The following is a 24935-nucleotide window of genomic DNA, read 5'->3' as shown; positions in this document are numbered from 1 at the left end:
CGCATCTTGGTTTTGGAGAGAGCTCTGTCGTTTACTCAGCATAGAACTAAATCTCTCCTCTGCATATCATCCCGAGACGAATGGGTTGGTAGAGAGGGCCAACCAGACTCTGGTGACATATTTGTGACATTTTGTCTCTGCTAGGCAGGATGACTGGGCATCTTTGCTACCTTGGGCAGAATTTGCTCTGAACAACGCCGTAGCCGATTCCACTGGGCAGACTCCTTTTCTTCTTAATTACGGCCAGCATCTGCGTGTCCCTGTGCCCATGCCCGTGTCATCCACTGATTCCAGGGTGGCAGACTGGGCAGTGGATGCATGTGATATTTGGGACCGCACACAGGATGCCATTCGGGCTTCCAAGGAGAGAATGAGGGTTTCTGCCGATGCTCACCGGCGCCCCGCTCCGACCTTTGCTCCTGGAAACTTAGCGTGGCTCTCCGCCCGTAACATCAGGCTGCGAGTTGAGTCCACTAAGTTTGCACCTCGCTACATTGGTCCTTTCAAGGTTCTGGAACAGGTTAACCCTGTAGTCTACCGTTTGGCTATTCCTCCGCGCCTTGATATCACCGACACCTTCCACGTTTCCCTCTTAAAGCCCGTCTATATATTCCGGTTTTCTGAGTCATCTGCCGGGACATCGGGTTCATCCACGGATGAGTACGAGGTGAATGCTATCGTGGGATGCAAGGTAGTACGTGGCGAAAAATACTATCTGCTGGACTGGAAGGGCCACGGCCCTGAGGACAGAACCTAGGAATCTGTAGAGCACATTCGGGCTCCACTGCTCATTGCAGCCTGTGAGCGTAGTGCGGCCCAAGGGGGGGGCATGTTAGGAGTTGAGTTCCCACTGCTGCACAGGGGGAATCTTGAACCATGTCGGCTGCGGTCTCCCATTCTTCTCCAGCCACAGTGGAGTCTGCTCAGCGGAGACGTCAGTCCCATCGTCTTGCTCAGTCTCACTCTGTGCATAGGGTTACTGCTGCTTTTCCAGCTTCTGCCATTGAAGCCAGTGCTGGGCAGCGGCGAGCAGATGCTTTTGGGACTAAGTCCTGCTTTTCCCCTTCTGAGCATGCCCAGGGCAAGATCTCCCGTTGGAGATCGAGGGTCACATGCTCAGATACTGCAGCAAATCCCATTGGTCCTCCAGGAAGGTCCTGAAGGTGCTCAACTTCTGTGGCAGCCTCCCATTGGTCCTTCTGGGAAGGTCCTGTACATGCTGCAGCTATAAAATGTTTGCATGACCGCATGGCCATGCGCTAGTGTAAACGTGTGTGTGTTGATGAGTGAAAGTCATTCATTAATTATCCCCTCCCTTGTGTATGACTGCTCGCGTAAGGTGGATGATTGCTATCTAGCGCCCGACTTAGCCATCAGCACGTAACACACAAAACAGCATCTAATTGCTGTGACCGCCAGTGCGGCGCCGTGCGCTTTCACAGCGCTTTCCTGACCCAAGACTGGGTGGTTAGTGGCGTCTGCCAGTGCGGCACCGCACGCACTCTCGTGCATCTTTATTATTATTTCTTTCACTCTGACACCCCAGTTGCGGTGTTGAGTGCAAGAGGTCTATATGAACTCAAATCCTGTGTCTTGGGATTGAGTTCTGAGACTCCTTGCTTGCGCTCTTGGTGCGGTACCACAGCCCTGTGACGCAACAGGGTTCGCTTCCTTCACACAGGGTGAAGTTAACCCATGTGTGTATCCACATTGTACCGCCATATAGTCCATCATTACTTGGCAGCAGGTTCCATCTCTGCACTATGGACCCCGGGCTGGGTACGCACCTTACTCTATATTTCTTATTATTTGGTGCGTTCCGCTAGCCCTAACAGTAAGTAGGTGATTACCATGATTCACAGTTCTTGTAGGAGGGGACCACATCTCCAACGTTGTAACGTTTGCCATCATTATCATAGCACCCACAATTCATGTGAGCAACGCACTTCATGATGTCTTCATCGAATAAAGGTCTTTTCTTTGGACATTTTGGATAGCAGCCTAACATTGAAAATAATACAGTAAGAATGATTTAGAACCACATTTTTTCATAATATATTACAATTATAATATTTTTAATAGCTATCATGTAATAAAGTATTGTGTGGCTTTCCTGAGCTTAGTGTTTTAAGGATTTTAACAGCTAGACCCATAATGATTGATTGGATCATGAGAGGTGAGCTGTCTAATGGGTCAACTCCCGCACTGAACAGAACCCAAATTATTACCCAATAGAAAATTCTGTTCTTGTAGATGGTGAAAGAGAGACTCAAATTGCTATTTTCAGTATGACATTTCTTTTTTCAAAGCACAGTATCTATATGACTATTTTTAATATTTATTGCAAGTCGTACTTAAAATTTCTTTCTTGTACCCTTTGTAACTTTTTTCATTTCCTTCTTTCCTTCTCTGCTTTGCAAAGTTGGTCCTATTCTTATCTGATGAAACTACATTTCCCATTTGCCTTTTCTCAGTGCTGCAGGCCACCTCCTTCTACTCTCCAAGCAATTTTTATTTCTGTGGCTGACGAGACTATTCATAGATTTGAATGTGGTGATTTAGCTCACTATTTCACTAACTGGTTTTTGCAATGTCTACATTACATTGGTGGTTCATGGGAGCATTGCTTGAATGCATATCAGAGTTGACCAAAGAGTATCAGAGCTGTGATACAACATGACTGACATGGCAATATGGATGCCGGGAGAAGGTCTGGAGGATGTATTATTAGACTGGCTCATAGTTACTTCTGTATTTCATGAATCAGACAGAATCATAAGACACAAATGCACCTGGAATCAGTTTGATCTTCAATATGGCTTAGCTGAAATGTGCTACACCCAGATTGTAAGTTGTCTCACTACATTGGGACATTAGGTGATCTTAGCATGCTCAACCAAAAGAAAAAGAGATAGTGGATAAGATCCATAGGCAATAGAAGGCAAAGAGTCCTGAATGGGCATCATTAAGAGGGCGATAGCTGCAAATAAGTGCAGATTTAAAAACTGGTTGTATTGGCACATATGATTAATTCTGTATGTACAGAAAATTGAGACCAAGGTATGATTTTCGGAATAACTCTATAAACCAATCTAGTATAAGTTAGTGGTTATTCCATTTTAACTTAGTACCTTCCAATCCAGGTAGATAGTTCATGCATTGACCACTTGGGTTCCTACAAGTTCTAATGCATGGATCTCCACAAGGTTTGTAGTGCCACTCACACTCTCCTTCTGGGTTATAATAATCACAAAATAGAGCTGGAAATGACAAAAATGCACCAGTTAAAAGTCATAACATCCTAGAAAAAAACATTATTATTTGCACCTTTTACTTCAAAACTGTTAGAACATTTTTTAGTTGGTAGAAATAACTTACGGCAAATCTCTGGTGTTCTCCACGATACACAAGTTCCTGCTTGACTGCATGCAGCAGCATAAGCGGCAACAGCAGTACAAAAACACTCACAGTCCCCACCAGAATCACACGCACAGGTGTCATGGACACACGCCTCATGGTAAGGAGTAGGATCAAGCTAAAAATGAAATATAGTTAGAGTATTGTAGTTCTTTTACGCTAGTCAGAGAGCATTTAAAGCAGATTTGTTAGCTGAATTTGAAAAAATAGTATTGAAAAAATATCTCTCAATGGTCTAAAAAGGAGATGTTCTTCAACACCTAAGGGAAATACTGTAGTTAAACATAAGCCTTTAGTTGTAGGATAAAAAAAAATAGCTATGAAAAAAATCTACTGGTGCTCCCTCTTACTGTCTATGAAGGAAGAGGGCAGCATATTAGGCTGTTGGACCTACCTTAAGTAAAAACTAGCTTGCCTTATGTCTTACCTTGGAGTGACACTTGGTGAAGGTAGAGCCCATGATAATGCTGCAGTGTTTCTGGGACCAGGTCTCACGGTATGGGTTGGTATGACAAGGGTCAGTTATGGGTAAAGCATCAGGACAGGAGGGAGAAGCTTTCCAACTGTTCCCAAACTCCAGAACATCGACCACCACTGATTGACTTCTTGTGGTAAAATCATTGAGTACATTACCATCATAGTTACCACAAAGACCACAAACTTTTCCCTATAAGAAAGTAAAAAATTCAGGTTAGTGCACAGAGAATCCAACACAGGTCCTCTTCACATAATAGCAAAGAGGATGAGACTTGGCACTTTCTCCAAGGGCCAAAAAAATTTGCATAGTAAGCAGGGCCAATTTTAGACAAATTAGGGCCCTGGGCAAATTTCAAATGAGGTCCCCCAATTCTGAAATAATCCACAAACAACACTATTTAAGCCACCTTCACACGTTTGTATTAAACACGTACATGTTACACCGATAGCAGTGCCGTTTACGCTTTTCCGGTATGGACAGGGGTGGGATTCAGCCGGTACGACCCGGTACGGGGCAGCCGTTTACTAAAATTTCTATCTGCCAGCGTTCCGGTAATTGAAAATGCCATTTTCAATTACCGGAACGCTGGCAGATAGAAATTTTCAAAATGGTTACCACTGGCAGTGGCGTAGGAAGGGGGGGGCGGGCCGCCCCGGGCGGCACAATGCGGGGGGCGGCACAATACGGGGGGCGGGTCGCCGGCGGCGCAGAATTTACCTGTCCGCATCTCGGCTTCAGAAAAATGGCCGCCGCGATCTCCATCTGCGCATGCGCAGCATCCCGCGGCCATTTTCCTGAAGCCACGGTCAGCAGAGCACTCCACCTGCGCACGCGCGGCCTCAGGAAGATGGCCGCCCCCACCGATAACCAGAGAGAGCAGGATCGCGGTCAGGTAAGCAGAACTTTTTTTTTTTTTTTTTTTATTGAGAGCGGCGATCGGGGGGGGCCCAGGGCAGAAAGCTGGACACAGGGGGTCAGAAAGCTGGACACAGGGGGTCAGAAAGCTGGACACAGGGGGTCAGAAAGCTGGACACAGGGGGTCAGAAAGCTGGACACAGGGGGTCAGAAAGCTGGACACAGGGGGTCAGAAAGCTGGACGCTGGGGCAGAACGCTGGACGCTGGGGCTGAAAGCTGGACGCTGGGGCAGAAAGCTGGACATGGGGGCAGAAAGCTGGACGCTGGGGCAGAAAGCTGGACACAGGGGGGCAGAAAGCTGGACACAGGGGCAGAAAGCTGGACACGGGCAGAAAGCTGGACACAGGGGCAGAAAGCTGGACACTGGGGTCAGAACGATGGACGCTGGGGCAGAACGCTGGACGCTGGGGCAGAACGCTGGACGCTGGGGCAGAACGCTGGACGCTGGGGCAGAACGCTGGACACGGGGGCAGAACGCTGGACACGGGGGCAGAAAGCTGGACACGGGGGCAGAAAGCTGGACACAGGGGGGCAGAAAGCTGGAAACAGGGGGTCAGAAAGCTGGATGCTGGGGCAGAACGCTGGACGCTGGGGCAGAACGCTGGACGCTGGGGCAGAACGCTGGACACAGGGGCAGAAAGCTGGACGCTGGGGCAGAACGCTGGACGCTGGGGCAGAAAGCTGGACACTGGGGCAGAAAGCTGGACACAGGGGGGCAGAAAGCTGGACACAGGGGGTCAGAAAGCTGGACACGGAGTCAGAAAGCTGGACGCTGGGGCAGAACGATGGACGCTGGGGCTGAAAGCTGGACGCTGGGGCAGAAAGCTGGACGCTGGGGCAGAAAGCTGGACACGGGGGCAGAAAGCTGGACACAGGGGGGCAGAAAGCTGGACACAGGGGGGCAGAAAGCTGGAAACGGGGTCAGAAAGCTGGACACAGGGGGTCAGAAAGCTGGACACAGGGGGTCAGAAAGCTGGACGCTGGGGCAGAAAGCTGGACGCTGGGGCAGAACGCTGGACGCTGGGGCAGAAAGCTGGACACTGGGGCAGAAAGCTGGACACAGGGGGGCAGAAAGCTGGACACAGGGGGGCAGAAAGCTGGACACGGAGTCAGAAAGCTGGACGCTGGGGCAGAACGATGGACGCTGGGGCTGAAAGCTGGACGCTGGGGCAGAAAGCTGGACGCTGGGGCAGAAAGCTGGACACTGGGGCAGAAAGCTGGACACTGGGGCAGAAAGCTGGACACAGGGGCAGAAAGCTGGACACTGGGGGTCAGAAAGCTGGACACTGGGGCAGAAAGCTGGACACTGGGGCAGAAAGCTGGACACTGGGGCAGAAAGCTGGACACAGGGGCAGAAAGCTGGACACTGGGGGTCAGAAAGCTGGACGCTGGGGCAGAAAGCTGGACGCTGGGGCAGAACGCTGGACGCTGGGGCAGAATGCTGGACACGGGGGCAGAAAGCTGGACACTGGGGCAGAAAGCTGGACACAGGGGGGCAGAAAGCTGGAAACAGGGGGTCAGAAAGCTGGACACGGAGTCAGAAAGCTGGACGCTGGGGCAGAACGATGGACGCTGGGGCTGAAAGCTGGACGCTGGGGCAGAAAGCTGGACGCTGGGGCAGAAAGCTGGACACTGGGGCAGAAAGCTGGACACTGGGGCAGAAAGCTGGACACAGGGGCAGAAAGCTGGACACTGGGGGTCAGAAAGCTGGACACTGGGGGCAGAAAGCTGGACACAGGGGGGCAGAAAGCTGGACACTGGGGGCAGAAAGCTGGACACTGGGGGGCAGAAAGCTGGACACTGGGGGGAAGAAAGCTGGACACTGGGGGGCAGAAAGCTGGACACTGGGGGGCAGAAAGCTGGACACTGGGGGGCAGAAAGCTGGACACTGGGGGGCAGAAAGCTGGACACTGGGGGGCAGAAAGCTGGACACGGGGGCAGAAAGCTGGACACAGGGGGGCAGAAAGCTGGACACGGGGGTAGAAAGCTGGACACGGGGGCAGATTGCTGGACACGGGCAGAATGGAGAAACGGGGCATGATTGGAGACACAGGGGGCAGGATGACAGACATGGCGGCATGACTGGAGACAGATGGGGCAGGATCATGGGGCAGGATGGATACGATGGAGACAGATGGGGCAGGATGGGAAGATCATATGGGGCAGGATGGATACTCATTAGGGCAGGATGGGAGAACATATGGCTGACGCCAGGAATGAGACACACAGGGGCTAGGATGGCGAATATTATTACCATAGGGGGCTAATTAAGGGATATTATTACTGCAGTGATGTATTTATTTTATTTTTTGAGTACACTGTTTTAAATGGAGGGGCGGTCCTATTACTGTGTACAGTGACACTATGTCGCCTTCTTCGTGTGGTGTAATGTAAAAGTTGGGAAAATTAAGTAATGTGTTCTGCAAGTGGAACTCGAGATAACTGTGTTATTTCCTGCAGAGACGAGTCCTGGCTGGATGAAGTGATGGCGGTCTGTGCGGGATGAAAGATGAAGGACTTCACCTAGAGACGTCACTGGTGAGTCAGTGTGTTACCTATACACTGACACTATACACTGTATACTATATACAGAGCTCCTGTGTATAATGTCACTGGTGATCACTGTATTACCCATACACTATATACAGAGCTCCTGTGTATAATGTCACTGGTGATCACTGGATTACCTGTACACAGACTCTGCATACTAAGTACAGATCTCCTGTGTATAATGGCACTTATGGTGATAGTATTGTGGGGGTTTTTTTATTATTGATCAGTACTATAGTATTCAGTCACTATGTGGTGGTAATATGTGGTCTGGTCATGATGTTTTGGTATTTGTTCCTTGTATTTGATATTATTCGATCACTGTGGTGGTAATATGTCATCTGGTCATGGTGTGGCGGTATTTGTGCCTTGTAGATAGTATTATAGAGGGGGGGGCGCCCTGTAGCCTCCCCCTGGGCCCTGCAGCCCCAAGTCCCCACCAGCCTCCCCCTGGGCCCTGCAGCCCTCTAGCCTCCCCCTGGGCCCTGCAGCCCCAAGTCCCCACTAGCCTCCCCCTGGGCCCTGCAGCCCTGTAGCCTCCCCCTGGGCCCTGCAGCCCCAAGTCCCCACCAGCCTCCCCCTGGGCCCTGCAGCCCTCTAGCCTCCCCCTGGGCCCTGCAGCCCCAAGTCCCCACTAGCCTCCCCCTGGGCCCTGCAGCCCTGTAGCCTCCCCCTGGGCCCTGCAGCCCCAAGTCCCCACCAGCCTCCCCCTGGGCCCTGCAGCCCTCTAGCCTCCCCCTGGGCCCTGCAGCCCCAAGTCCCCACTAGCCTCCCCCTGGGCCCTGCAGCCCCCAGTCCCACTAGCCTCCTGCTGGACTCTGTAGCCTCCCCCCTGGGCCCTGCAGCCCCCAGTCCCACTAGCCTCCCGCTGGACTCTGTAGCCTCCCTCCTGGGCCCTGCAGCACCCAGTCCCCACTAGCCTCCTCCTTTGCCCTGCAGCCCTCTAGCCTTCCCTGAGCCCTGTTGGATGTGGCAGCCAGTCATGGACTATATAGGAGGGAGAAGCTGATGTGTATATGACACGATCGTGCTCATATAGACATCACAGTGCCCCTAACACTTTCTCTCTTATTTTTAGCTACCAGCTGAAGCTGCTGGCTAGAAACACAGTGGATGCCACGTTGACATCATGGAAGACTCCTCAAGGTTTGTTTGGTCCTTGAATAATGTATAGAGAAATGCAGAGCTGTAGTACACAACCCGTATAACACCCCTCTCCCATATACAGTATCAGCGCCCTGTTCTTTGGTGCTAGCATTCTTAGAATTATAAAATTGTAGAGTTGGAAGGGACCTCAAGGGCCATTGGGTCCAACCCCCTGCGAATGCAGGTTTACCTAAGGGCAGGCGCACATGGACGATTTTGCTGCGATTATACGGTGCGTATAATCGCAGCAAAGCGGCTGTCAAACCTGCCCTGCGAGCGGGTCTGAGAGTGCTGGAGGGAGCGCATACCTGCGCTCCTCTTCAAAGCCCGGAGTCGACCGCAAGTGTCCTGAACGGGACTCAAAGAGGCAGCATCGCGCTGCCTCTCTGAGTCCCGTTTAGGACACCTGCGGTCGGGGCGGGCTCTGTAACAGGAATGACTTTAATACCGTATGTCACAACGTATTCTTGTCATTAAGGGAGACAAACTGCTTCCAAAAATATGAATCGTGCCACTGGGCGTGGCTTATTAGTATGGGTGGGGTTATTGAAAATGGGTGTGGCCAAAATTACGGCCGCCGCGACTTAGAGGACCTGTTGTTAAAAATTTGAATCCCACCCCTGGGTATGGATACTGGAAATGAAATTACAAAGCTTTTCATATACTTTCAATGTTGTACAGTACACGGAAGGCAGATGGACGGCATGTTTACACGGAGCCATAGACTTATATTGGTCCTGGTCATCTGTGCTGCTGGGAAAACACGGACATGTGTGCAGTACCATAGATTAAAAAAGGTACAAGTGGCATCTGTGAAAAAAAGTCACACGTATGGACGACATACGTACCGGAAACACGGTCGTGTGAAGGGAGTCAAACAGTCAAGGAATAAAAAAATATTAGAAAAATTACCACTTTTTATACATCCTACTTCACAAATGGCAAAATAAAAAGCAATAAAAAATCTCGTACATGTCCCCCAAACCCTACTAAATACCCTCTGGCTTCAATGCCGTTGCTCCGGGTCTCTGATGGTCATTATTCACTTAGCAAGTTAGCAGCTATAATAGAAGGTGCAGTCATGAGACCACTGTAGGCAAGTGCCAAGACTGCCATAGACCACCGGAGCATCGGTGCTGGAGCTGCAGGGGATTTGTGGTTTCTATGCTAATTATTTTTACATTTTCAGAAAACCCCCATAGTGTCTGATCACAAGAACCATTTTTGCGGATTGTTCTGCATCAAAAACCAGAGGGTAGGCATGAAAAATTCTGCATTTTTGGTGCCTTTTCACTCGCATTTTTGTTTCCCACTCATTTGAATAGGGAAAAAAAGTGCAAAAATGCTGAAAGACTTGACATGCAACATATTTATATTAAAAAAGTGTTTTCTGGCTGGTGTCTGTGTCTGGCTAGTGTACTGGCATAGTTTGGAATAATAAATTAGACTGCACTATTCCATGGAATAGTATATTAAGCCCTGTTCACACTGCGCTTCTGCAGTGCGTCCGGGGGGCTCTGCCTGAATCCCTCCAAAACACAATTTACACAAATCCCTGAAGGGGCCGCAGACTGCACTGACACACGCTGAGTTTGAATTATTTACATTTGCTTGTTTTTTTCTGAAATTGACCTCCTGATTTATTTTTTAGATGCTTAGTTTGTGTTTTTTCTTCTAAAAGTGTCCACTTTTTTGCGGCTGTTGGAACAAGCGGAAACGTTAAGAAAAACAAAATCACATGTGGAATTCATTTGAACTCCATTCCTGTCACTGCAATCTATTGATCCATAGGGAATTCAGGCAGAACCCACTGGGCGCAGTAAAGAAAAACAATGTGAACAGGCACTAATGTAAAAGCAGACATGAGGCGTAAGCCATGCACAGAGTTAATCCCTATTTTGGCAACATTACAATTACAGAACTTTATATGCAGCACATAACAGATATGCACTATACATGCATTGCACACACATTTTATGTTATTTAAACATACAAAAAGACACGTATGCAAGAACAATAATAGAAAACTTTATTAATACATATAAAAAGTCAGTAAAATATTGTAGCCAATAGTGCTTAATGAGCCAAAAATAGAAACAAAAGGCGTCACCAACAGGAGGGCAAGATATTAACAAAAATAAATAAATAAACACATAGCAAGACCACAATGGGATGAATAGGAAAAAAGGGATCGTACACAAAGGGTTAGTATAAAATAGTTACCAGAGATAAATATAAATAAGTATAAATATATACCCCAGTGTTAGGAACCAAAAAATCCTAAATATGTAAACAATGATGGAAATGGATTCTGGACCATGGGTAAGAATAAAGGTGCATAGTGTAAAGACTTAGGGGAAAAAAAAAAAAAAAAAAAAAAAACACAAGCCAAGTCCTAGCTACCCAGGTACATAAAACCCAAATGTACAACTAAATCAATCAATGTGGTCAGCATAAATAAGTATGAATGAATCTTACCAGCCCAATGGGGTTGCGGCGTCTCCACACATGTGCTGGTAAGATTCATTCATTTAGGATTTTTTGGTTCCTAACACTGGGGTATATATTTATACTTATTTATATTTATCTCTGGTAACTATTTTATACTAACCCTTTGTGTACGATCCCTTTTTTCCTATTCATCCCATTGTGGTCTTGCTATGTGTTTATTTATTTATTTTTGTTAATATCTTGCCCTCCTGTTGGTGACGCCTTTTGTTGCTATTTTTGGCTCATTAAGCACTATTGGCTACAATATTTTACTGACTTTTTATATGTATTAATAAAGTTTTCTATTATTGTTCTTGCATACGTGTCTTTTTGTATGTTTAAATATCTGCTTTCATGTTGAACCTGTTTCCCATTAGTACTAATTTAGATACCATTATAGCACCTTCTGATTAGTGTACTTGACTATAGTATTATAATCCGAGGTATCTTTTTGCTGGAAATATCAATATGATGTGACACATTTTATGTTAGGAGTCGAGCTCCCGCCTCTGCACAGGGGGAATCTTGAACCATCTCCGCTGTGGTCTCCCATTTTACATCAACTGCAGTGGAGCCTGCTCAGCAGAGATGTCGGTCCCAGCATCTTGCTCAGTCTGATACTGTGCAAAGGGTTACTGCTGCCTTTCCAGGCTCTGCTGTTTTAGCCTGTGCTGGTCAGCAGTGAGCAGGCTTTTCTGGGACTAAGTCCTGCCTTGCACACACTGAGCATGCCCAAGGTAAGACCTCTCATTGCAGGTCAGGGGTCACATGCTCAGGTACTGCAGCAGCTATCATTGGTCCTCTAGGAAGGCCCTGAAGTTGCTCAGGTACTGTAGCATCTTCCATTAGTTCCCTAGGAAGGTCCTGAAGCTGCTGCAGCTATAAAAGGTTTGCATGGCCGCACGGCCATGCGCTAGTATCACCTCATGTCATGAACTTGTTATTTGTGGTCGCGCCTGTATGTGTGTATTCAGGGACCCGGCTGAAATAAGCCCCTAGAATACCGGCACCTCCGGTGAGGAGTTTGCATGTATGTGTTCAGGGACCTGGCTGAAATAAGCCCCTAGAATACTGCCACCTCCGGTGAGGAGTGTTTGTGTGCTTTTCTGGGTGCGTGAGCACTGACTGCCATCAGCTCAGGAGTTAGCTGTGTTCCCCTGTGACGCTAACAGGGCACAGCATCTTATTTCTAGCGACTCTGTGGAGTTAACAGAGTTCGCTTATACCGCCATATAGCGCTGCCATTTGCCAGCAGCAGGTTACTCTCCTGCACGATGGACCCGGGTTGCGAACACACCTATTTATACATATATATACTCGGTGAATTCTGCCAACCCTAACATTTTATACTGTATATACTGCATATACTGTATACACTGCTCAAAAAATAAAAGGAACACTTAAACAATAGAATATAACTCCAAGTAAATCAAACTTCTGTGAAATCAAACTGTCCACTTAGGAAGCAACACTGATTGACAGTCAATTTCACATGCTGTTGTGCAAATGGAATAGGCAACAGATGGAAATTATTGGCAATTATCAAGACACACTCAATACAGGAGTGGTTCTGCAGGTGGGGACCACATACCACATCTCAGTACCAATGCTTTCTGGGTGATTTTTTTGGTCACTTTTAAATGTTGGTTGTGCTTTCACACTCGTGGTAGCATGAGACGGAGTCTACAACCCCACAAGTGGCTCAGGTAGTGCAGCTCATCCAGGATGGCACATCAATGCAAACTGTGGCAAGAAGGTTTGCTGTGTCTGTCTGCATAGTGTCCAGAGGCTGGAGGCGCAACCAAAAGACAGGCCAGTACACCAGGAGATGTGGAGTTGGCCGTAGGAGGGCAACAACCCAGCAGCAGGACCGCTACCTCAGCCTTTGTGCAAGGAGGAACAGGAGGAGCACTGCCAGAGCCCCGCAAAATGACCTCCAGCAGGCCACATATGTGCATGTGTCTGCACAAACAGTTAGAAACCGACTCCATGAGGATGGTCTGAGTGCCCGACGTCCACAGATGGGGGTTGTGCTCACAGCCCCAACACTGTGCAGTATGCTTATCATTTGCCACAGAACACCAGGATTGGCAAATTCACCACTGGTGCCCTGTGCTCTTCACAGATGAAAGCAGGTTCACACTGAGCACATGTGACAGACGTGACAGAGTCTGGAGACGCCGTGGAGAGCGCTCTGCTGCCTGCAACATCCTTCAGCATGACCGCTTTGGCAGTGGGTCAGTAATTTTGTGGGGTGGCATTTCTTTGGAGGGCCGCACAGTCCTCCATATGCTCGCCAGAGGTAGCCTGACTGCAATTAGGTACTGAGATGAGATCCTCAGACCACTTGTGATACCATATGCTGGTGCGGTTGGCCTTGGGTTCCTCTTAATGCAGGATAATGCCAGACCTCATGTGGCTGAAGTGTGTCAGCAGTTCCTGCAAGATGAATGCATTAAAGCTATAGACTGGCCCGCCCGTTCCCCAGACCTGAAAACAATTTAACACTTGTGGGACATCATGTCTCGCACCATCCACCAATATCACATTGCACCACAGACGGTCCAGGAGTTGGCGGATGCTTTAGTCCAGGTTTGGGAGCAGATCCCTCAGGAGACCATCCGCCGCCTCATTAGGAGCATGCCCAAGCAGTGTAGGGGTCATACAAGCACGTGGAGGTGACACACACACTACTGAGCATTATTTCCTTGTTTTGAGGCATTTCCACTGATTTGGATCAGCCTGTAATTTGATTTTCCACTTTGATTTTGAGTATCGTTCCAAATCCAGGACTCCATGAGATATTAATTTTGATTTATATTGATAATTTTTATGTTTTATTGTTCTCAACACTTTCCACTATGTAGTGAATAAAGATTTACAACTGGAATATTTTATTCAGTGATATCTAGGATGTGGTGTTTTAGTGTTCCCTTTATTTTTTTGAGCTGTGCAAACGAACATATACTACATGCTGTGTATATATATATATATATATATATATATATATATATATATATATATATATATATATATATATATATACACTCACCGGCCACTTTATTAGGTACACCATGCTAGTAGCGGGTTGGACCCCCTTTTGCCTTCAGAACTGCCTCAATTCTTCGTGGCATAGATTCAACAAGGTGCTGGAAGCATTCCTCAGAGATTTTGGTCCATATTGACATGATGGCATCACACAGTTGCCGCAGATTTGTCGGCTGCACATCCCAAAGATGCTCCATACAAGGCAGGATGGATCCATGCTTTCATGTTGTTTACGCCAAATTCTGACCCTACCATCCGAATGTCGCAGCAGAAATCGAGACTCATCAGACCAAGCAACGTTTTTCCAATCTTCTACTGTCCAATTTCGATGAGCTTGTACAAATTGTAGCCTCAGTTTCCTGTTCTTAGCTGAAAGGAGTGGTACCCGGTGTGGTCTTCTGCTGCTGTAGCCCATCTGCCTCAAAGTTCGACGCACTGTGCGTTCAGAGATGCTCTTAGGCCTACCTTGGTTGTAACGGGTGGTGATTTGAGTCACTGTTGCCTTTCTATCAGCTCGAACCAGTCTGCCCATTCTCCTCTGACCTCTGGCATCAACAAGGCATTTCCGCCCACAGAACTGCCGCTCACTGGATTTTTTTTCTTTTTCGGACCATTCTCTGTAAACCCTAGAGATGGTTGTGCGTGAAAATCCCAGTAGATCAGCAGTTTCTGAAATACTCAGACCAGCCCTTCTGGCACCAACAACCATGCCACGTTCAAAGGCACTCAAATCACCTTTCTTCCCCATACTGATGCTCGGTTTGAACTGCAGGAGATTGTCTTGACCATGTCTACATGCCTAAATGCACTGAGTTGCCGCCATGTGATTGGCTGATTAGAAATTAAGTGTTAACAAGAAGTTGGACAGGTGTACCTAATAAAGTGGCCGGTGAGTGTATATACACAGTACAAACCAAAAGTTTGGACACACCTACTGATTTAAAGATTTTTCTGTATTTTCATGACTATGAAAATTGAACATTCACACTGAAGGCATCAAAACTATGAATTAACACATGTGGAATTATATACTTAACAAAAAAGTGTGAAACAACTGAAATTATGTCTTATATTCTAGGTTCTTCAAAGTAGCCACCTTTTGCTTTGATGACTGCTTTGCACACTCTTGGCATTCTCTTGATGAGCTTTAAGAGGTAGTCACCGGGAATGGTCTTCACTTCACAGGTGTGCCCTGTCAGGTTTAATAAGTGGGATTTTTTGCCTTATAAATGGTGTTGGGACCATCAGTTGTGTTGTGCAGAAGTCTGGTGGATACACAGCTGATAGTCCTGCTGAATAGACTGTTAGAATTTGTTGTATTATGGCAAGAAAAAAGCAACTAGGTAAAGAAAAACGAGTGGCCATCATTAATTTAAGAAATGCTGGTCTGTCAGTCCAAAAAATTGGACACACAAGATATGCACAATCATATATTGTATAGTATAAAGTATATTGCCCAGCCATGTAGTATATTGCACAGCCCACGCAGTATACTGCCCAACCACGTAGTGTATTGCACAGCCCACGTAGTATATTGCCCAGCCACAAAGTATATTGCCCAGCCACGTAGTATATTGCCCAGTCACGTAGTATATTGCCAAGTCACGTAGTATATTGCACAGTTCACATAGTATATTGCCCAGCCACATCGTATATTGCCCAGACACGTATGTAACAGGTTAAAAAAGAGGTAAAATAAAAAATAAACATATACTCACCTTCCGAGGGAGTCCTTGTAGTCCTGTCGCCTGTGTGCGGTGCACGCGACAGCTTCCGGTCCCAGGGTTGGACGTGCGCAGGACCTGTGATGACATCACGGTCACATGACCGTGACATCATGGAGGGTCCTTGTCGCATACCATCCTTGGCACTGGAGCCTGCCGCTTGCACTGCCGAGGAGAGGACGCGACGACGGAGGGTGAGCATAGCAGTTTTTTAAAAATTATTTTTAACATTACATTTCTTTTACTATTGATGCCGCATAGGCAGCATCAATAGTAAAAAGTTGGTCACACAGGGTTAATAGCAGCGGTTACGGAGTGCGTTAAACACGGCATAACGCGATCCATTACCGCCGGCATTAACCCTGTGTGAGCGCTGACTGGAGGGGAGTATGGAGCGGGCACTGACTGTGGGGAGGAAGGAGCGGCCATTTTTCCGCCGGACTGTGCCGGTCGCTGATTGGTCGTGGCTGTTTTGCCGCGACCAATCAGCGACTGGAATTCCATGACAGACAGAGGCCGCGACCAATGAATATCCGTGACAGACAGACAGAAGGACAGACAGAAAGACGGAAGTGACCCTTAAACAATTATATAGTAGATACACATACAGACACAAACACTGTACAGTATAATGTATATGAACACACACTTATACAAAAATATATGTATATTTTCAAGGTCCTGCTGCTTCACTTGTGCAGATCTCATGAGTCATGAGTCATGAAAATGATTTAGGTGCAGCCATGATGAGGAGGAGGGTATACAGACAGGGCTGCAGGCATCTTCCTGACCTCAGCATCTAAACTTTGCTGTGCTGTGAGATGGTCCCTCTCTCTCAACTTCTAACCTGACCCTGCTAGGGGAAGAGGGAGAGAGACGCACGCAGGGACTACAGAGGATGTAATAATGATAATAATTTTTATTTTTATATAGTGCTGACGTATTCCACAACGCTTTACAGACATTATCATTGCTGTCCCCGATGAGGCTCACAAGCTAAATTTTCTATCTGTATGTCTTTGGAATGTGGGAGGAAACCGGAGAACCCAGAGGAAACCCACGCATACACGGGGAGAGCATACAATCTCCTTGCAGATGTTGTCCTTGGTGGGATTTCATCCCCGGACTCCAGCGCTGCAAGGCTGCAGTGTTAACCACTGAACCACCGTGTACAACATTATTCTCTTGTGTGTAATGCTGTACAAGCTCTGTGCACTTCATAAAGGGACTGCAGAAACAGGGGGCCTCCTTTGTGGGTGGGGGTCTTAGGCATTTGCCTTGTTTGCCTGCCCCTAGTACTGGCCCTGATGGTAAGTATACCTGTTGTGAATTCTGTTCTCGAACTCCCTCCTGTGGTTATGAATGGTACTTCGGCGAGTTCTGTCCATGGACTCCCTCTGGTGGCTGTGAGTGGAGCTGCTGGTTCTGAGGTTCCTTCCTCAGCTGACCTCGCTTAGTTCTAAGCTGGCTGCTCTATTTAACTCCACTCAGATCGTTACTTGATGCCAGCTGTCAATGTCCTAGTACTGGTTCAGTTCTCTCTTGGATCTTGCAGATGACCTGTCTACTCCAGCAAAAGCTAAGTCCCTGCTAGCTTATTTGTTTACCACTGTTTTCTTGTCCAGCTTGCTATCATGATTTTGCCTCGCTAGCTGGAAGCTCTGGGATGCAGAGTGGCACCTCCGCGCCGTGAGTCGGTGCGGGGGTCTCTTTTGCACACTCTGCGTGGTTTTTTGGTAGTTTTTTATGCTGACTGCAAAGATACCTTTTCTATCCTCAGTCTGTTAGCTAAGTCTGGCCTCCTTTGCTGAAACCTATTTCATTCCTGTGTTTGTGACTTCCATCTTAACTCACAGTCAATATGTGTGGGGGGCTGCCTATTTCTTTGGGGAATTTCTCTGAGGCAAGGTAGGCTTTATTTTCTATCTTTAGGGGTAGTTAGCTCTTAGGCTGTGAAGAGGCGTCTAGGCAGAGTTAGGTACGCTCCACAGCTATTTCTAGTTGTTGTGATAGGATTAGGGGTTGCGGTCAGCAGAGCTCCCACTTCCCAGAGCTTGTCCTGTATTACTAGTTTGCTCATCAGGTCATTCCGAGTGCTCCTAACCACCAGGTCATCATAACAGTACAGCTGGCCCGTAAAGTGTTAATGCATCTCAATAGAGGGATAAGAGAAGTTCTGAGACCATTTTTTTTTTCCTCTGCAGCGTGTTTTGTTTTTCTTTTCCTTTAAATCTCTGGGTGGTTCAGGACACAGGTGTAGATATGGACATTCAAGGTCTGTCCTCTTGTGTGGATCAACTCACTGCAAGGGTACAAGGCATTCAAGATTATGTAGTTCAGAACCCGATGTTAGAACCCAGAATTCCAATTCCTGATTTATTTTCAAGGGATAGATCTAAGTTCCTGAATTTCAAAAATAACTGTAGACTGTTTTTTGCTTTGAAACCCGGCTTCTCTGGTGACCCCATTCAGCAGGTAAAAATCATTATTTCTTTGCTACGTGGCGACCCTCAAGACTGGGCATTTTCCCTTGCGCCAGGAGATCCTGCATTGCGTAATGTAGATGCGTTTTTTCTGGCGCTTGGATTGCTTTATGATGAACCAGATTCAGTGGATCAGGCAGAGAAAATCTTGCTGGCTTTGTGTCAGGGTCAGGATGAAGCGGAGGTATATTGTCAGAAGTTTAGAAAGTGGTTTGTGCTTACTCAGTGGAATGAGTGTGCCCTGGCGGCAATTTTCAGAAAGGGTCTTTCTGAAGCCCTTAAGGATGTTATGGTGGGATTCCCCACGCCTGCTGGTCTGAATGAGTCTATGTCCTTGGCCATTCAGATCGATCGACGCTTACGTGAGCGCAAAACTGTGCACCATTTGTCGGTATCTTCTGAGCAGAGGCCTGAGCCTATGCAATGTGATAGGACTTGACCAGAGCTGAACGGCAAGAATACAGACGTCAGAATGGGCTGTGTTTTTACTGTGGTCGGTGCGGGGGTCTCTTTTGCACACTCTGCGTGGTTTTTTGGTAGTTTTTTATGCTGACCGCAAAGATACCTTTTCTATCCTCAGTCTGTTAGCTAAGTCTGGCCTCCTTTGCTGAAACCTATTTCATTCCTGTGTTTGTGACTTCCATCTTAACTCACAGTCAATATGTGTGGGGGGCTGCCTATTTCTTTGGGGAATTTCTCTGAGGCAAGGTAGGCTTTATTTTCTATCTTTAGGGGTAGTTAGCTCTTAGGCTGTGAAGAGGCGTCTAGGCAGAGTTAGGTACGCTCCACGGCTATTTCTAGTTGTTGTGATAGGATTAGGGGTTGCGGTCAGCAGAGCTCCCACTTCCCAGAGCTTGTCCTGAATTACTAGTTTGCTCATCAGGTCATTCCGAGTGCTCCTAACCACCAGGTCATCATAACAGTACAGCTGGCCCGTAAAGTGTTAATGCATCTCAATAGAGGGATAAGAGAAGTTCTGAGACCATTTTTTTTTTCCTCTGCAGCGTGTTTTGTTTTTCTTTTCCCCTAAATCTCTGGGTGGTTCAGGACACAGGTGTAGATATGGACATTCAAGGTCTGTCCTCTTGTGTGGATCAACTCACTGCAAGGGTACAAGGCATTCAAGATTATGTAGTTCAGAACCCGATGTTAGAACCCAGAATTCCAATTCCTGATTTATTTTCAAGGGATAGATCTAAGTTCCTGAATTTCAAAAATAACTGTAGACTGTTTTTTGCTTTGAAACCCCGCTTCTCTGGTGACCCCATTCAGCAGGTAAAAATCATTATTTCTTTGCTACGTGGCGACCCGGTCTGCGGTCAGCAGAGCTCCCACTTCCCAGAGCTTGTCCTGCATTACTAGTTTGCTCATCAGGTCATTCCGAGTGCTCCTAACCACCAGGTCATCATAACATATACCCTTGGCTTAGTATGATATATTCTTTATAAAGTTTTACCAAAAATCAACTTATTAGATGTCTAAACAATATAAGTAATTGCTCACCTTAAATTCAGGGCTCAGCTTGATAAAGATAGTAGTCTTCTTGTCCCACATAATAATCAATCCATTATTGGCCTCAATCACAAGGAACATACCCAATTGCCTAACCTGGTAGGGGACTTCACTACCAACGTCTCTCTCCAGGACTTCATAAGAGCTTTCACTCAGTTTCAGTTCAAAGATCTGATGAGTATAAGAGACCATTAAAAGGGTTTAACAAAACTGATCCCAAAATGCATTTAGACATGTGAAAGTTTCAGGACTGCCTTTCCAGCATTGCGCTGGTCTCTGTGTTTTGACTACAGCATACATCACTGCTGCAGCCAATCACTGGGCTCAATAGCTTGTGCTGTCTATATCAGTAGAGCAACTAAGCTCAGTGATTAGCTGCATTTGATTATCTGTACTATTGTTGTGAAAAGGGAAATTTTCAGTAAATTCAGTTAGACTGACCAATAAGGAACTTAAAACAGATACCGGATGCATTCTTGAAGTCATGTGAGGTTATCAAGGGGAGATATGAGGGTGTAACTTAGGTGCTGATAAAAATACAAGGCAAATTATGATCTGTGTTCAATGCAGGAAGATACATTGCCATGTAGGCTTGATTCATGTTTATGGACATTTTCATTAGGATCGCTTCCCTCTATAAATCTGAAGCTATTGCAGTGACGTCAGGTTTAGTGAGTTTTGTTTGTTAATACTTTTTACTTTATATAATTGTATATGCTTTATTGTTTTGTCCCCTTTGTAAAATCTTTTGTATATTTTTTTACGAACACTGCCTATCGTTCTTGATTAAATATAAAATTTTATATTTCTGTTCCTTTTGTTCTGAAAACCACACATGTGAAAGCCATATGCTACTGTTAGGAATACCTGCCATGCATGCAATCATCCTTCTCCGGTTTACATATTGCTCTGCTGGTCGGTCCATGCTGGGGGCAGAGCTAGTGCACACTTATGTGGGGCGACTACACACAGTGGTGCCTCATGTGTGGACGTGGTGAGCAATGTAGGAACATGGGACCCCTTTTGGAATGGGTGAAGAATATCCCGGACTTAAGGACTTGCCTATCAGTGGTCGCTTTTGCAAAGTGTGTCTGTGACTGTACTTTTGTTGGTCTGATGCAAGTCGCTACAGAGTAGTTATTCCTGCGCAGATACCTGCCGGGTGTCCAATCAGCCTGAAAACGTTTGGTGGTGGCAGCAAGTAGTTAGTTTTGTTATTGTGAAACTGGCCGTGACTGTACAGAGAATATAAACATATATTCCATACATTGGAATTGGAGGTGTACATACCATATGCTCACTTTTAGTTTCCCAATAACTGAGCTAAAAGTGGAAACAACCTGCAGCCTCCTCCGTTAATCATCGGCCAATTGCGTAATTGTCCTGATGAGAGGGGGAAGCAGAGGGCTATTCCTGACTGGAAAGCGACAGTGATGGGTTCAGAGTGACCCCCTTCCCCCCGGCTATTGACATTTGGTCATTACTGGGTTAATAAGAAATATTCTTGAAACATACCCCAAGAAAAATTTTTAGAGCTTTAGAACAGGTGGCTCCAGTTGTCCCACATGGGATGTTCTCAGTGATGACTCTGAATGATTGATTTCCAGAATTGCAATAATCCTAATAAAAAAACAATGTAGTGTCTTAATATAAGCGAGTACATGCAAACTTACTTCTTCTACTACTTTTTGATCTTTGACAATATTGGTATTGCAATTCAAAGGTGTTGTCTGACAATGATACCTTATCACCTATGCTCTGGATAGGTTAATGTTGCCGATTGTTGGGTGCTTTTCCAATACCTGGGTTAACGTGTATTCACAATCGCCGCTGAAATCAAAGCGTTTGCCATCGAAGGTTACATAGTGTCCTTCTCCATAGACAACACACGTCTTGTCACACTCCTTCTTTGTACACTGCCACTTTCTATCTCTGCAGGTGCTAAAAAGATAGTTTTAAAATGAGTGCATTGTAAAAATCTGCCTGATTATATTATGCTCATAAAATGCGTAGGTTGATTTCTGCACCACAATTTATAATTTGACAAACCCATGTACTGTACATGTTTTGAAAAATAATCACTGCACATAAGAGTGCAGTACAATGTCAATTTTAACAGAATGTACAGTATAGGATGAAATTTCATATTTATCACATTTGTATGAGTATGTAGCCTATGGGTTATTATAAAAAATATATATATATGTATGCTAAATACTAATGAATACATCTCTTCTGCCTTGTGGTTCCGACACTGTGAACCGAACTATTACATACAATTATAAAAATGTGAAGATGCATTTTCCATACCATGTGTTACAGTCTTGCTCGATTGTTTCTCCACTGTAGTAGAATTCACCATTGTGGACACATGGGCACTTTTTCTCAGGAATACACCTGCCATTATTGTTGAGCACAAGATCGCCTGGACAAATGCAACCTGAAGTACACTGAATGCTGAACTGTGGGCACAAAAATACTATTCATATGGAATTCTTAATATCTATGGAGAATTGTTGGAAACTTTTTAAAGAGCAATTCAACTTGATGCAAATCAAATGTGATACAATTTTTAGGAACTTGCTGGTCCTTAGAAATTAGAAATATACGCGAGTCGCTTTGCGTGAATTTCCCAAAGTGGGCACCATAACTTTACTCTCCTTAAGTGTCTACCATAATTTTACACAGTGCAGTAGACTACATCAGCCAAAGTAGATCACATGATCTTAGGCATGGCGAGGTATAGCATAGCCAATCAGCATGGACTATCATTGCTTATATAAAAGCAGAAGCAGGAAATGCAGCAGCCATTTTGAGGTGAATCTGGAGGGTGAGATAATGCCAAAGCTCGTAGCTTAGCCATACAGATATGAATAGAAAGCCTTTAAAATGATACAAAAAATCTGAGCTTCCCTAGACAGCCACGCATCTCCTGCCTGTCCATTGTGTACTATATCCTAACGGCAATGCTTCTAGGAATCCTACCCTGCTCAATGTAAATATAAGAAACCTGGATCTGCTCTCCAAAATGTATAATTTTGGATGGCTGATAAAAATCCCTTTCTTCTTCACATTCCAAACAACAAATCTGCTGCTGATCCTAAAAAGGGATAATTTTTAGACAGACTATGAAAAAGATATTGTTCTTCTCATTTCAAAAATCAAGCTTGTTGCTCATTGCCAAAAAAGGGAAACATTTGGGAAGATTGTTTTATCTAGGATTGCATTGTCTTTATGCAGTAGTAAACAAGGAATTGTACCATTTTTACAACAGCGTCTATGTACAAAATAATAGAAGTGACCAACTAGATTACATGAAATTATTGAATTTTATTTATAAATGACTACAACAATAACATAAGGAAAATTCAGGAAAAAGTTGCTAGGAATAAAGGAGAGGTTGGAAAAAACTCTCATTAGAATAGTGCATATTACGGCCAGGTAAGTGTCACCCCCCCCCCCCCCTTGAAGAAACAGTGCGAAATGTGCGCGTCGGGGCCTAGAGGCGGAATCTCTCCTGCACACTCTCCAAAACAACAGCCGTAACAATCTGAAGTATAGCACTCTTTCGCAGGGGGTTATCTTCATAATGTGCTTACTTCTTCCATTATCATAGTAGGTCTTAGACACTTATCTGACCACATTATGCACTATTCTAATTGAGAGCCCTCTTGACTTAAAGGGAACCTGTCACAATATTGGCTTGAAGTTCATGCTGTGTCTTCCGTAGTACACGCGCAGTATGCTTTGCCCAACTGTGGGCAAAGCCGAAAAGCATTAGTGCGCTTGCGCCGGCGCACTATGTCCCGGAACACAGCTAAATACTTCCGGGACATAGTGCGCCGGCGCATGCGCACTAATGCTTTTTGGCTTTGCCCGCAGTTGGGCAAAGCATACTGCGCGTGCGCAAGGCATGATTGCCTTGCGCAGGCGTGTACTACGGAGGACACAGCATGAACTTCAATCCAATATTGCGGCCAGCATGCAGCCAGCGGGTAAGGTAAGGGTGAATCAAACACCCGAAAACCCCGCCCATATGACCGCAAACCTGTCCCACCAAATTCAGGTGACAGGTTCCCTTTAAAGCAGCACTTTATTATTTTGGTCTGGCACCACCTTGTGGGCCATTACAAACATTACACTTATATGCCATTTCTTTAGTTGCCTTTGAGTTTTGAGATCCCTGGGTTACTATTTAGATACCATAGGCTTGATTTTTGTAATGGATTACTTATATGCCTGATTGTTTTAGGCTATTAATAACAAAGGGATCCTTTTGATATAATAAGGTTGCATGCAACTGAGATATACTCTTTAAGCTCAGGCACTTTAGTTTTGGACTATTAATTACTATTTGTTGTCTGTATATTAATTGATATCCTCGCTGCTATATTTATATATATCCCATGAGAGTTTTTTCCAGAGTCCCCTTTTTTCCTAGCACCTTTTTTCCTGAATTTTACTTATGTTATTGTTTTAATCATGTATAAATAAAATTCATTCATTGTATCTAATCTAATTTGTCACTTTATATTTTCTTGCACATGGGCACCTATAATTGGGGTCCCTATAGCAAATAAATCTTGCTGTTGCAATTTCGACCACTTAGAAGTGCCACTCATCAGTATGAGTAATTTTTGACTAAGGACAATTAATTTATTTTAATTTATTTCTTATTTTTCGAACAGAAATAACAACTAAAATAAGCTTTGGCTACTTTATCATGTTGTTTCACAGTCCAAAACATAGTTTTCTGTCAATATTATTAGTAAACATTACCACTGCCAACATAGAAAAACAGAATTTTTTAAAATTCTCATAGTTGGCTACAATAAAGTAATGCTTCTTTATAGTCCACGATCTCTCCAAAAAATGTCGTTTTTTTTTCTGATTCTGAACAAATGTTTACTGCTCTGCTACCCAAACATTTTTCAGTATTGTTTTCATGTGCTGCTAAAATAAGCTATTGCTTCATGATTTTTTTCAAAATTATTTTTACCTATTTTAATGAAAGAAAAACATTTTTTACTACTGCCCCTCCCAAAAACTATTTAATCAAAGGTCAAAAACTAAAATGAAAATAAGCAGTTGCTTTTTTTTCTGAGCCATGGGCGTTTTATTATTTCCTCATAAGTGGTTGTCTGTGAAAGTAAAGTAATAATAGAAAAACC

General features: G+C 45.4%; 1 protein-coding gene across 1 annotated transcript in view; it reads right to left on the bottom strand.

Annotated features, from left to right (window-relative positions):
- Window positions 1–24935, bottom strand: part of LOC143806873 (mucin-5B-like) — a 201423-nt gene that overhangs the window by 95491 nt on the left and 80997 nt on the right. Inside the window, exons 19-26 of the mRNA XM_077287852.1 lie at window positions 22075–22226; window positions 21567–21705; window positions 21280–21384; window positions 19756–19935; window positions 3845–4084; window positions 3379–3535; window positions 3132–3260; window positions 1851–2001 (exon numbers count right to left, since the gene is read on the bottom strand). Coding sequence (XP_077143967.1) covers window positions 1851–2001; window positions 3132–3260; window positions 3379–3535; window positions 3845–4084; window positions 19756–19935; window positions 21280–21384; window positions 21567–21705; window positions 22075–22226 — 1253 coding nt within the window. The remainder of the gene's footprint in view (window positions 1–1850; window positions 2002–3131; window positions 3261–3378; window positions 3536–3844; window positions 4085–19755; window positions 19936–21279; window positions 21385–21566; window positions 21706–22074; window positions 22227–24935) is intronic.

Source organism: Ranitomeya variabilis, chromosome 2 (genome assembly GCF_051348905.1).
Source record: "Ranitomeya variabilis isolate aRanVar5 chromosome 2, aRanVar5.hap1, whole genome shotgun sequence".
Classification (NCBI taxonomy): domain Eukaryota; kingdom Metazoa; phylum Chordata; class Amphibia; order Anura; family Dendrobatidae; genus Ranitomeya; species Ranitomeya variabilis.
The sequence above is the reverse complement of the archived record's forward strand: the minus strand, read 5'-3'. Positions and strand labels throughout refer to the sequence as shown.